General features: G+C 45.3%; 1 protein-coding gene and 1 long non-coding RNA gene across 4 annotated transcripts in view; one reads left to right on the top strand and one right to left on the bottom strand.

The window, feature by feature from the left end:
- MTHFD1L (methylenetetrahydrofolate dehydrogenase (NADP+ dependent) 1 like) overlaps window positions 1-14,206 on the bottom strand; it is a 1,409,858-nt gene that overhangs the window by 903,226 nt on the left and 492,426 nt on the right. For all 3 annotated transcript variants that reach the window (XM_085612491.1, XM_085612490.1, XM_085612492.1), the window contains exon 15: window positions 8,424-8,498. In XM_085612491.1, coding sequence (XP_085468617.1) covers window positions 8,424-8,498 — 75 coding nt within the window. The remainder of the gene's footprint in view (window positions 1-8,423; window positions 8,499-14,206) is intronic.
- The window catches only part of LOC146821500 (uncharacterized), a 223,604-nt gene that overhangs the window by 194,439 nt on the left and 14,959 nt on the right, over window positions 1-14,206 (top strand). The window lies entirely within an intron of this gene.

The raw sequence follows: 14,206 nt of genomic DNA, 5'->3' as shown, positions 1-14,206 counted from the left end.
CAAAGACTGGTCACATGAGATTCCTAGCCCCAGAAGGAAACATTCAGCATCACTACTTACTGGTACAGAAGAGAGACTAAAGATTAGTTTTGCATCAGGTTTTCCATCTTTGCCCACCAGACAATTGTCATGGAAGGATATCTGCCTTCTGTAGTCCCAGCTCAACGATATTTGGGCCATTGAGGCTAGAGAGACTTCTGTAATGGTCTTATATGGAGGTGAGCAGGAGGAATCAGGAATATGGAAGACAAGCTCAGAAGAGAAGTCACTTGCCTTAGTGAAGGCAGAACGCCCCCAGATTTTCTCTGAAATGCCACTAAAGTTATTGTAAATTGCAATTCATGACACAATCCGCATTGTTTTTTCACGGCCGTTATACTGCACTATGGTAATAACATGGAATTAGACCTTTGTACTGCAACAATAAATGAATGTAAGTGCGTTTATTAGCACTGTAGCTCTAATTAACACACTATAGGGAAACCACTAATATTTATTAGCATGGCATATATATGTGCACAAACATGAGGATCTGCCATCCCTGTGTAAAAACCAGTCTCTAAGTTGCTTTTACAGGAGACTTGATGCACCTAGCCACCTGTACTAAAGAAATAATTTAGCCTCTCATATAATAATCTATTGGAGATTAATTTGGATGAGTCAATGCTGGCCGCCAGAGCAAGCAGCCAATGTTAAAGGCGAGACACGGTCCATAAACTGTAACTAAAAGCTGCAGTTAAAACAAAAAAACAATAAAACACACCGAACATGGCTTATATTTCTTCTAGTCTGTTTATCTAGCTGAACAGTGGTCAGAAGCAAGAAGATTTTAATGGTGACATATTTATTTTTTTGCATGCTTTAGGTAATAGAAATAACATCTCTATGTTTCGACACATTACAAGTTATAATTCTTTTTCTAAATATGACTTTTATTGAACAGATACGAATATCTTTTTGCAACAACTATCCAAGTGCTTTTTGTGCGTGTTACATTTTGCACTAGATATTCTTCATGTTTGTAAACGTACTATCTCTTTCCTAGTAAAAAGCAATAATAATTAGTCACATTAACACCTTTCCTGCAAACCACAAAATAAAGTGTTTTGTGGGAAAGGTGATCATGTATTATACGAATAAAGTAATCCCCTGCTTTATATTAGGATACTGAAAGTCACCTTGGAGTTCCAGGACCTTATAAAAGAACTTAGCCTTAAGCCTCATTCTCTATATGAAAGCAAAAAAACAACAGATGATAGACAGCATGCGGAACAGATCAAACATTTACCCCAGTCACAGATTTGGGCTTAATCCATTGTTCTTTTGCTCACCACGCCACCCAAGTTTGGACCCAGTCATATGCAAATCAGTATTGACCCTGCTCTTCATGGGAACAGTTCAGCCAGAACTGCCAGGCTAGGTCCTCCCTGGACCGGAAACAAGCATCCTGGGACCTGTTTCGGTTTACACCCATCATCAGCCAGGCTAGCTTGAATCAAGTGGCACAATTAGCACGGGACCAAGTCTGGGCATACCCTTCCCACTCACGGCGACAACAGCAAAAAGAAAAGATGATGGCGGAATGCTAAACAAATCAAACATTCATCCCAAGTCACAGATCTGACACCGGTCACAGGATGCATGTTTCGAGTGCAGCGAAGACCTGGCCTAGCAGTTATGGACGATAATCTCTTGGAATACTAATGGTCTTCTGGACCGTACCAAGAGATCTGTGGTACTACGTTATATCATGAGATACAAGCCGGCATTAATCCTCTTGCAGGAAACCCATTTACTGGGCTCGCACTGTCCCTTCCTCTGCCAATTTGATTATGATAGAGTCTTTCACTCGGACTTCACTAGAGGTTCCAGGGGAGTGTCCCTACTAAGGCACAAATCTCTCCCGCTGACAGTAACCAAGATCCATGAAGACCCCCAAGGGAGATCTATGGGGAATGAGGGACGTATTGGCCGCCAGGCACTACAATTTAATCTCTTGCTATGTCCCTCCTCCGCTGCTGCAGCCCACATTCCAGTCACTTCGGTCCCTGATCATTGCTCTGCCTCCGGGGACCACCCTGGTTGGTGGGGACTTTAATGGAGTTCCTGACCCTAAGCAGGACACCTCGACTGCTTCCTATCCAAGCCGGTGCACTCGCTCAGCGTACCGGTCGACCTGGGCTGTCTCAATGGGCTTATGTGACGCATGGTGCTCCTGGCACCCAGCGCAGCAGGCTTACACAATTCAATACGCTGCCCTCAACAAGGGATCAAGATTGACTTAATGTGGTTGCCGGCAGCAGATCTCCTCTCTTCAATCTATCCGGATACTCCCACTGGGTATATCTGATCACACTCCCCTTCTGATGGAATGGAACACCCAACCCCAAAATCTACACCACGTTTACAGGGTCAGTGCATGGCACCTTAAGGGTCCTGAATTCGCCTCGTTCATGAAAGAGGAGCTGCAAGCCTCCTTTAGAATTAATGAGGGCTCTGTCATCGGCAACAATGCTCTGGGTGTCAAGCAAACCCTCCATGAGGTAACTCTTAAAGGCCTATGTGAGACGATGAGTCTCGGCAACAAGCACGGTGGTGGACCTTGAAAGCCAAATACTCCATCTGAAATGCCGCTTTCGGCATTCCGACACTGAAGAGACTAGGCACCTCCTGGCACTAGCATGAACCGAACTACGGCAGGTCTCCCTTAAGGAGGCAAAGCAGTGCTGGAGGGCTTCCACCCAAATAATTTGAGTCTGGTGATAAATCCGGTAAACTGCTATATTGGTTAGTGACACACAATGTCTCCCCTAGTGTGGTGCCTGCCATTCGGGATTCAGTTGGCTGCCTCCACGAAGAACTGCCCAGGCCTTCGTGACATTCTACCAATATCTCTATGCCCAAAGCCCAGCCCCTTCGGCGAGATGGAGAACCCCATTCTTTGGGACATTCCGATGCCCTCCGTCCCACACTCTTTATCCCAAGAACTAGACCAACCATTGACCAAGCAAGAGATGGATTTGGTTATAACCAGTCTTCAATCGGGGAAAACCTTCGGACCCTTATAAATATACCATTGAATACTACAAGAATTTCCGTGACATGTTAACCCTACACTTATTAAAACTTCTATAAAACGGTGCTACAACAGGGATGGTTTACCCCAGACCTAGATTGTGCCACTATCGTAGTTCTTCCTAAAGAGGGCCTCTCCCCAGACCGGTGCTCCTCTTACCACCTGATATTGACTATTAATACAGATAAAAGATCTATGTAAAAGTTTTGGCGACCTGACTGGCCAGCACTCTCCCATCTCGTCCACCTGGGCCAATGTGGGTTTATGCCAGGCAGAAGCACACGTCATTGCATTCGCAGAGTGCAAATGGCTCTCTCAGGCACAAGCTCTGGACGGTGCCTTGGCCATCCTCCTTATAGAGTTCTCTATGGCCTTTGTTAGTCTCCTGGAACTTTATGGACGCAGTCGTTCTGCGAGCTGGCTTGGGGAAAACTTTACGCAGGACGGGCCATCTCCTTTATAATAGTCCCACAGCTCAGGTCCAGGCGAATGGTATTTTGTCCGCCACTTCCCAATCCAAATGGGCACGAGCCAGGGTTGCCCTTTCTCCCCACTATTATTTGCCCTAGCTATAGAACCATTGGCATGCCTTATACGATGTAATGCACAGATGAGGAGCTGGAAGTGAAATTGAAGACCGGATAGCGTTATACGCTGATGACATTCTCCTGTTCTTCAGTGACCCCCGAGGTCTCTGGACCCTGTTGCCTGGAGATTCTTCATATCTATGGTGAAGCCTCTGGACTCCAGGTCAATACGAGTAAATTCAAATTGGTGGAAGTGAGGGGGGTATGCCGGAGTCGATGATGGTGCCCCAATTTCCCCCTCCAGTAGAACACATTCAAATATTTTGGGATCCACAAGTTCCATCTCCCAGACTTGAAAGCGAAACAACTGCAGTTCGCATTTAAAATACTAAAAAATAAGCTCAAAGGCTGCTCCACTGGGCACCAGTTAAAAGTCATCGCTGCTAAATTTCTACCCTCAATATCATATGGCTCAGAAATATTGAATCTCAAGGACACTACAGTTCTAAACACAGCAAAATCCACTTTGTTCAAGAGACTGGTTTCAATCCCTAGACACATTTCACAAGCTCAAATCCAATTAGAATATTGCCTAAAAAATCGGATTCCTGACAGACATGGTGCACTAGTTAAGTACTCTGGAGGATGCTGAAGTGAACACTCTTGCCCATCATTGTTGGGTAGAAATCAAAAACCAAGCCAGGCTAAACAATTCAACTACCAAAGTTCTGAAGGATTCCCTCTCTGCATAACAACTGGAGGAGGCCTGGCTCACCCTTACAACTTACTCCACCTTCAAATTCTTAGTGAATAAAGCAATCAAACGGATTTCTTTACTGACAGATAAAACTGGCTTCTCAAAAAAACATCATGCATGGGCAGTGATTCAAGGATATCAGATGTTGAAACCTCAACCATACTTGTTTGATAATTTTTCCTACCAGAAAAAGCATTATTTAATGCTGCTGCGGCTAGGGTCATTCCCAACGAAGGACCTGACTCCGAAATGGAAATATTCCTGGTAATCCAAGGAATGCCGCCTTTGTGGACAAGGGGTGGAGTTATCATTGCACCTAATTTGTATCTGCCCCTTCCTATTAGAAATCCGAAAAGTGTCCTTCGGGAAGTCTTAAAGAAGGAACAAATAAGAACCTGCAGAGCCGCGGTCATCCAATGTCTCGGAGGGTCATCTATCAAACTGTCTTGTAGAGCCATAAACCTCCGGAAAATTGTGGCAAAAGAACTGGACAATAAAAAGTGAATTAACTTAAGCTGCCCTAGTACAAACAGTCTATATATTTTTCTGTTTTACTGCTCTCACAGCAAGTTTTAACCTTTTTATCTCAATCACTGTCAACTGCTCGTAGAATGATCTTCTTGTCGTTTCCTTTATCACAAGTTTTTAAAATGTACATTTACTGTATTCTCTTCCAATGGTGGTTTTTCCACTCATGATTTTTTACGAAATCCAATAAAAGTATATTTGACTTGACTTGGCCGGGACCCTCAATTTCCAACTTTTACCCCTAGCTCTTGATTGGGATGAACTTCCCATATGCTATTCCCCGCAGGTGATTCCAGTCCCTGACTTCTAAACTTACAGACTTTATAAGGGCTGTAAACATCCCAGAGTGGCATTCCACTTGGGGTTCAAATCATCCTTTGACAGGGGTCTTGGGGTGTCCAACATGTATGTGTACCACCTGGTGGCACAATGGCTACCTACTAATGATTGGTTTACTTGGGGTTAGGATGACACCGCCTACTGCTTTGAGCACCACCTGGTGGGCTTTGAGGGACTCATCTGCCTCCTTTACGGAGCTCGGCTGCCCCAGACAATGCCATCCTGTACGCTAGTGTCAAATCTTTGCTGTATTGCAGCCTTGCCCCTTATCGGGTGGGACCGCCGCCTGATGGATATAACCCCCCCCCCCCATAGCAGGGTACGCAGCTTCAATATCTTTCCACCCTTGGGGGCTTCACTCAGTGGGACCACATTGTGATTACATACTTGGGGGATGTTTACAAGGGAAACATCCTTATTTCCTTCCAGGAGCTGAAAGACCACTGTGAACTGGTCAACACACAGTTTTTCCGCATCCTTCAGCTACAGCATGCCTTAAGGTCGCATCTCTCCCCGAAATCTCAACTCCCTGAATATAGCCAAGCTTTTCCTGGGACACCTGGGGAAGGGAGCAATATCCAGGATCTGCTGTTTACGGATTATCCATGCCTCCAATGGTTTTGATTTTCTTCGACAGAAATGGGAGCATTAGATGAAGACGATTGGAGGGAGGCCTGCCTCGCCCCTAGGGAATTGGCAATCTACACTCGCTTGTGCATGATCCAGGTAAATTACTTACAAGCAGCTTATAATGCATCACACAGTATATATGATCTACTGCCCAGGCTGCATGCACATGCTGCGCACTTCCCACCGCTGATTTCTTTCACATGACTTGGGTCTGCCCAGCAAAATGTTCCCTTTGTGAGGGGGTGGGCCAGGAGAAGCCAACGGTATTGGCATGCTCCATCAAGTTGACCCCCTGTACTGTACTACTGGGACTCGTGGAGGAACTTGGAGGTCTGTGTGCTAAACAAGCCTTTATTGGGGTGGCATGTCCAGTGGCCAAAAGGGATGTGGCCAGCTTGGGAAGGCAACCTACACCCGCTCGATCCAGTGGTGGCGCACAGGAGTCGATTGGTGTGCGCAACGAGAAGCACAAGTTACTTACCATCGGTAAGGATAGATCTGTAAGAGACATTAGTTAGCGATAATTTCTTTACCTTAGAATTACCCCCAGGCGTCAGACTGGATACGGAAAGTTTGTCAGCGGTAACCCTGCGCGTCGGAAGGTGGCGTCGTGCGGCTGCGCATCAGTCGTAGGTGTCGTGATAGCCGGGATGACGTCGCGGCAGCTACTTAGACGCCGCCCCCGCGCGCTGTCAGTTCTGTACACAACTTTCCGCGCCAGGAACGCAGAGCCATGCAAGATACTGACCACTGTTGCATTGAAACTAGGGCCCTGAAAGGGATGACCTTAACCCTAGAAATCAGTTCGCAGAACGGGGAGGATGGGTGGAGCAGTAAGGAATCTATCACTAACTAATGTCTCTTACAGATATATTGTTACCGAAGGTAAGTAACTTGTGCATCTGAAAGAGACACGTTTGTGATAGATTCTTCACCTTAGAATAGATACTCCAGCAATACCAACCCTGGTGGTGGGTCTGTGAACCAAGATCACACCAGAAAGTCACGGGGAAAAGAACAGCCAAAGAAGCCGTCTCTATGGACTTGTCTGTCAAGGCAATAATGCTTAGTAAAAGTGTGCAGCAAGGCCCACGTGGCTGCCCGACAGATGTCTTGCAGGGGGCCTACGTAGCCAACAAAGAGCTGGTCATCCACCCAGAACTGTTGTGTGAGATTCAGGTAAAATGAGTGTGCACGTTTTGAGTCCACATGGTGGAGCCTCTCTTCCTCTCCGGAAGGGTGCGGAGTCGGGAAGAAAGTAGGCAAGGTGATAGATTGCCATATATAGTAGGATGTAAGAACCTTTGGCAAAAAGGAAGGACGAGTGCGGAGCACAACTTTGTCCAGATGAACAGACAGAAAAGGAGGCTTACGGGAAAGAGCCTGGAGCTCACTCACGCGCCTAGCGGCGGTGATGGCAACCAGGAAAGCAGTCTTCAAAGTCAATAAACGAAGAGGACAGTTGTGCAGCGGCTCAAAGGGAGTGCACATCAAATAGGTAAGAACCAGATTCAAGTTCCACTGCGGCATCACAATAGGAATGGGAGGGAAAAGGTGAGTAATGCCTGACCCCATGCTGTATTAAAGGCTGTGGCCTTATACATGCATTTGCACATTGGAGTTATCATGTTTCACCTATTCGACTGAATGGACAATAAAACTTCTAATAAAGATGAAAGCGGATTAAGATTGATTACTTCTGGTTTACGATGATTTTTATCATCCAGCAATGTGGTGATTGCATCCTGGGACTGATATATTTATTATCTACTATTTCGACATATGATTTCGAAACAAAACATCTCCAGCAAAGAGCTCTCTTGAACGGCCCGCCTGGCATTGCAGTACCAGCCCGAGAAGCAAAAGCCTGATGATGAAGCATGCCACCAATTGGTGGGTGAAGGATCTTGCTCCTAAATATTTAATGCTGTTTGGGACCTCCATTAGGTTTACCTATCAAAATTGATAGTGTGGATCTCTTTAGAAATGTACACCAGTGGTTTTAATTATGTTATTTGAGAGGTAGTGTGCTGGACCATTTTTAATCCTCTCTGCCCAGTCTACATGTTTGTCTAAATATTCAGTGAGACAGCACATGCCAATTAGACTCTGGCCCACATACTGGAAATTTATTCCAAGGCATATCCGTCCAATTATTACAAAAGAGCAAACCGCTTGCAAATAGATTAACTCTGGTCATAGAGCATGCTGGGAATGTCTGATATTCATTTGTGTATATAGCAGGCATCTAAAGAACATGGGGCCAAAAATGAATTTCTTAGGGAGAACAGTTTTAGGGGTCAAAACCCTAGAAGAGAAAAGAACACCCAAGACCCATTTTAAAATTCTACAAAATGACAATCAAACCTAACTTTAAGACAAAAATACATTCGATTTTACCCTAAAAATTAATTAGCAGGATGATTAATCGTTTGGATGCACACGTTTTGCAGATAAAATAGATAATCAACCAAATAGACTTTGTATTTATGTTTATGATGGATGGTGTTGCATGAACAATTAAAATAAAATGAGTCAACATATATGTTGAGGAAGAATTACTCACTTTTAAACGGGCAATCTGAATCGGTGAAAACTCCCTCACACCATTTATCAGTGGGACCAAACGATTATACAAAGCCTAAAATATAAAAACAGGATTTATTCAAACAAAAACAAGTGATTACATTTTAAAAAAATTATGCAAGTCGCCATCCTGGATATAGGGGATTATATTGTGATTCTATAAAACATCAAAGCGCCTCTGATATTTTGAATGATCAATCCAGAAAACAGCACAACCAACAACATAGATAACAAGAGCTGTTTATCTGTACATATAGTACTTTTAGTTCAAAAGGGCACATATATGACTAGTCAAAATGAGTAGCACAAACTTGCATGAATACCAGAACGTTCCGCAAAGATCTCCAGCAAGTGAAACCATATGGCTGCACAGCAGGGCTTCCAAATACAAAAAGCTACAAATTAGGTTAGTCTATGATTGATGGTGGGTCCTTGCAATACAGGCCAGACAGAGGCTAGGATTTCTTGGGTAAGTGCTCCTTGCTTTTCAAAGATCGACTGACTCAAACGTAAAAAAGTATCTGTGGAAGTGGCTGTTATTCTCAGGCCTTTGGGACATTTGATAAATTCCAAGCAGGGTTGTCTATAAGGAGCAGATTTAAATTGCCTTTGAGTGTGTTGAAATGGGCCTTGGCTCCCTTTTTCGAGTGTTTTTGTATTTTTAATTGTTTGAGGCTAACAAAGATCCACAACTTGGAGGCAGCTGACGAGCCCCACCTCAGCCACTCATCAAATTCACCAGCCTTCTTAAGACCGAACCACTTCCATCACTAAGAGGGCATGAAAGTCACAGAACTCAGGATCATATAATTGGCGGAAGAACACAAACATGATAAGAGCACAGCTTGGTCATCATGCACATCATCAAATTACCTCCCCTAAAGGCCACACCACAAACTCCCACTCTTCCTTCCAAGTACACCCACTGAGTAGCATGCAAAGAATTCACAAATGCATTTCGTAAACTCACTGGGAGGGTATTAATTTTATGTTAAACCTCTGCATAATGTAATGGGAAGAACTAATGTGGCATTCCAAAAATATGGTAAGGACAACACATATGTGTTTGTGCTATCGGGGGATGCTGTGTTAACAGGAACATACATTTTTAAGGAGGATTCAAGGCCGGAAGAACATGAGGTCTCAACCATAATGTTCTTGAAACAATATTGAAAATAAACAATTAAAGGTTTAACAGTGATGAATGTAAAACCTTTGTCAAGGCCAAAGTCAAAAAGTTAGGGGTGATTTTTTAGTAGAAAATGTCACTTGAGAGCAATACAGATGTAGTTTTGGCACTCATCAGCTACCACATTAGCCTTCTACACAGAATTAGACCACTATTAGAGGAAAGCTATAGAGCAGCAATCTTTGGACTAGGATGAAAGCTGCGTTAGATAACAAACTTTACTTGTAAGATCCTTCAAATCCTAAACTGCAGGCATTGCAAAATTCCACAGGCAGGACAATTTCAGTGCTTGCCAGGAGAGACCATCTCTTCTTCCACCTTAAAGGAGTTGCAATGGTTGCCGGTACAGGGAATAATTCAACTTTAGACTACCCCAACTCCTAAATGTGGCATTCAAAAACTATGCTGATGACAACAAGCATTAAGCATAGACAACCCCCTTTCAATAAATAAAATTGAAGCACAAGTTACTACTTGTGTAACGATATATCTGTAAGAGACATTAGTTAGTGATAGATTCCTTACCTTAGAATATCCCCAGGCGTCAGACTGGCTCCGGAAAGTTTTTTCGTCAGCAGTACCCCTGCGCCTCGGTAGGTGGCGTTGTGTGGCTCCGCGTCCGTCGCTGGCGTCGTATGCGCCGAGATGACGTCACGGAGACTACTTAGGCGCCACCCATGTGCGCTGACGTCAGTTCTGTACACGACTTTCCAGAACCAGGAACGCAGAGCCATGCAAGAAACTGATCACTGGTGCCATGAAACTAGGGCCCTGAAAGAGATGACCTTAACCCTAGAATCAGTTCGCAGAACGGGGAGGATGGGTGGGGCGGTAAGGAATCTATCACTAACTAATGTCTCTTACAGATATATCGTTACACAAGTAGTAACTTGTGCATCTGAAAGAGACACGTTAGTGATCGATTCCTTACCTTAGAATAGATACCCCAGCAATACCAACCCCGGTGGTGGGTCTGCGAACAGATTACACCAGAAAGTCACGGAGTACAGAACGGCCAAAGAAGCCATCTCTCCAGACTTGACTGGGAGCTGCTTTGCCGTAAACTTCATTTTACCTGTGCCATTCGAAGGGGACTCCAACCCCCAGAAGTCCCCGATTTCGCGCCTGGAGGCGCTGACGCTGCTGCTGCGCGCCGAGGGGGTGCTTAAAACAACTCGCCATAAACTTCATTTTACCTGTGCCATTGGAAAGGGACTCCAACCCCCAGAAGGCCCCCGACTTCGCACCTGGAGGTGCTGACGCTGCTGCTGCGCGCCGAGGGGGTGCTTAAAACAGCTCGCGGCACCCGCTTCGCGGGACGCGCAGGAGCGCGCCGGGCGAAGCCCGGGCCAAGGGCAGGCCCGTCTGCGGCCGCCAGCGACCGACTCAGACCGGACCGGGCCAACTCTCTTTCATCGAGACACCATCATGGGTAAGCGAAAAGACTTATGCTCTGCAGTCTCTACTAAATCTAAGGCAAAGATACCACGCAACAGTGCCTCCATTATCTCTTATTTGACTACAACCGTGTGGGCCATAACCAATGAGATTCAGGACGTGGAGGCCCGGTTGGGGTCTGATGGAACGGTTGTCATTGCCACCGAGGATGCTCTATGTCTAGACCCTGTCCCCAGCCAAATAATAGACGTGACTGTAAATAACATCACTAGAGACAATGACACTGCTTCTACGTCTCGTCCTAAAGGTCAATTGGAGGCCAAGGGGAGCCCGGAACTACCAAGAGATGGGGCCGTAGTCTTTGGTAAAAAAGAAGGAAAAAATGTTTAAAAACGGGCCCCGCCATAAAGGAGCTATCAACACGCTGATCACCGGCCTACAGAGGAACTGTCATCCTTTAATTCGACTAAAGTGAACGTGGACTCGGTTCTCTCACATATTGACATGCTTATTGGTTCACTCAAGGAGGACTTATTTAAGTTTGTTAAATCTGGTTTAGATCGTGTGATGGATAGGTTAATTAAAATAGAGTCCAAACTTGATGAACCCAGTGTGGGAGGGAGTCAGGTTCATAATACAAATATCGTGGGTAACAGATCAGGCAAAGCTGAGGATGGCAGGAGCTTACAAACATCCCAGATTACGATCCCCGATGATGGCAGGTTACCCCTGGGCTTTTTATATCCCCCAGATACGGGTGTCTGGAGCAGAGACAGCAAGGGGCTACAAAGACACATGGCAGGAAAAGGGCCATTTAGATCCTTTGTTCAAACTGCATATAATGCTGGCCAGTCCCTCAGTGTCAACACTATTGACCAAACCCGAGGCTATCTAAAAGGGACCACCATTGCAGACAACAGAACTAAAGAGAGTAGGTTTGCGACTCCAAATAGATTTGCTCCATTAAGTCAGCTGGACAATAATAACTGACTAGACCCCTGTTTGTCCTTTGAAGGGCACAACGGAGTTGAAGATAATAACATGATCTGTTTGAGTTAAACAACCCAGGGGCAAAAGAATAATCTGGGACAGTGTTCTAAGATATTAAGCTGGAACATAGCAGGACTTAAAAATAAGTCAGATGATGGTAGGTGGAAAGATTTCTTAAGTGAGTTTGACATGATTGGGCTACAGGAAACCTGGGAAACTGAGATTAATTTCTGGATGGATGGTTATACCACCTAGTCGGAATCAGCTAAAGCTTCAGTAACTGGAAGGGCTAAGGGTGGTTTATTGACCTTGATCTCTTTGAAAGTTGCAGGCAATCACTGTAAATTGGACTCAGGTTCACCGAATTGTCTAGCAGTACAGATCACTTTTCCTAATGCACCAAATTTGCTTATTGTTAATTTTTAGAATTAATTTTATAACATCAGCACAATTGAACATCTGGTTAGTCTGAATTGTTTCCTTGAATTGTATAGTGGGAAACAAACTACCTCTTATTCGGTTATTGTTTTAGGTGATTTTAATGTACATCGCTGCCAATCAAATTGTTACGTTTTGGACAGCTTAGGCCCGGTTAATCGTTTAGAGATGCATTTTGAACATTCATTGAAGGCGGTTTTTTGGAGAGCACCTTGGCGTACCATGGCCTATTCTATCCTAATATAACGCATGATAGTGATGACATCCCTACCTTTAAAGGCAGGGGAATGCACTCTACTATCGATTACATTTTTATTAGTGTAGCTTTGACCCCTCGGGTGATAGGTTACTGTAGGAGAGTAGGGTCTGCTTTCTATGTTCACCCCCACTTTTTGCTTTTGCTTTACTGGTTTACGACTTAGATGTGGCTGTGGGCCTGCTAATCAGACCCACAGCCCTGCTGTTCTCTCTCTAAATTACTACTATGTACTTTAGGTGCATAACCCATTTGGATAGGATCACCTTATTGGCCCCTGTACAGTGTACCCTAGGTACCCAGGGCATAGGTGTACCCTAGGCCTACCAGGGGCTGCAGCATGTATTGTGCCACCCCTGGCCTGGCCTTCCATTTTTGACACAACTGGCTGATCACTCAGCTGGGGCAAGGTCGTGTAATCACCCCTTGCTTAGGTGTAGTATTCCTATACCTAACTTACATATAGACACATGTGTACCTATCAGTCACTCCTATGGCAGGCCTTGACAATCCTGGAGGCAGAGTGCTTGGTAACATGTGAGATGGTGCTCTAGCATGAGCTGAGCCTGTCTGCAGCTTTCGGAACCTTGTCCTTATAGCTGTTCTATGATATAGCCTACCATATACTCTTAAAGTGCCTTATAATCTTAGACGGTTATGGTAACTATGGTTGGGCTTTATCAAAACATGTCGTGTAAGGTGTCTAACACTCGGGAATAATACCCCCATGCCATTTCTGGACATGAGAATATTATTCCCCCCTTCTAGAGGGAAAGACATGTTAAAATCATACTTCAACTGTTAGCCTCTAACCAAAGCCTCAGCATCACAAAATGGATGCTGCTGCCACGACACAAGTCTGACCTCCTGCTGCTGGGAGTGATCCCAGCCAGGGAGGCCTGGACAATAGGTTTCCTGCTTGGGGAGGTGCTAGCACCTCCCCAGACAGCCTTTAGTGTATTGGGGCAGGGTGGGCTGAAAGGAATGAGACATGCCTGGGGCACACAAGGTGTTCCTTGCATAGTCCAGTTCAAACCGGCGCTGGGGCACTCCAGCCCCAGCTCTGGCGCGAAACTGGACAAAGGGAAGTGGGTGTAACCACCCCCTCCCAGGTCCCACCCATAAGGCGTGACCTAGCAGGTATCCCAGCCCCCCAGATTAGTATAAGAGTGGGAGTTGGGCCTCAAGACTTTAGATTATCCTGAACCTGCAAAACTGAACAGAAACTCTGGACCTTCGACATTCGACGAAAGAAGAAGACTGAAGAATCTCCCTTGTAGCCAAGGAGTGGCTACCCTGTGCAAACAGGCACCATCAAGTGACTACCCTTTGCTTTGTGAAACGTTCGACGAGGAACCGACTGCAGAGCCCGACCAGAGCCTTGATTTCCAGACTTCTCCGACCCTCATCCACATCTGCAGCAGAGCTGAGATCCGTGGAGGCGACGAGCGACGTGGGACCGGCTACCTGGGAAAAGTGGCTAGTAACTTAC

Source organism: Triturus cristatus, chromosome 6 (assembly GCF_964204655.1).
Source record: "Triturus cristatus chromosome 6, aTriCri1.1, whole genome shotgun sequence".
NCBI lineage: Eukaryota > Metazoa > Chordata > Amphibia > Caudata > Salamandridae > Triturus > Triturus cristatus.
The sequence above is the reverse complement of the archived record's forward strand: the minus strand, read 5'-3'. Positions and strand labels throughout refer to the sequence as shown.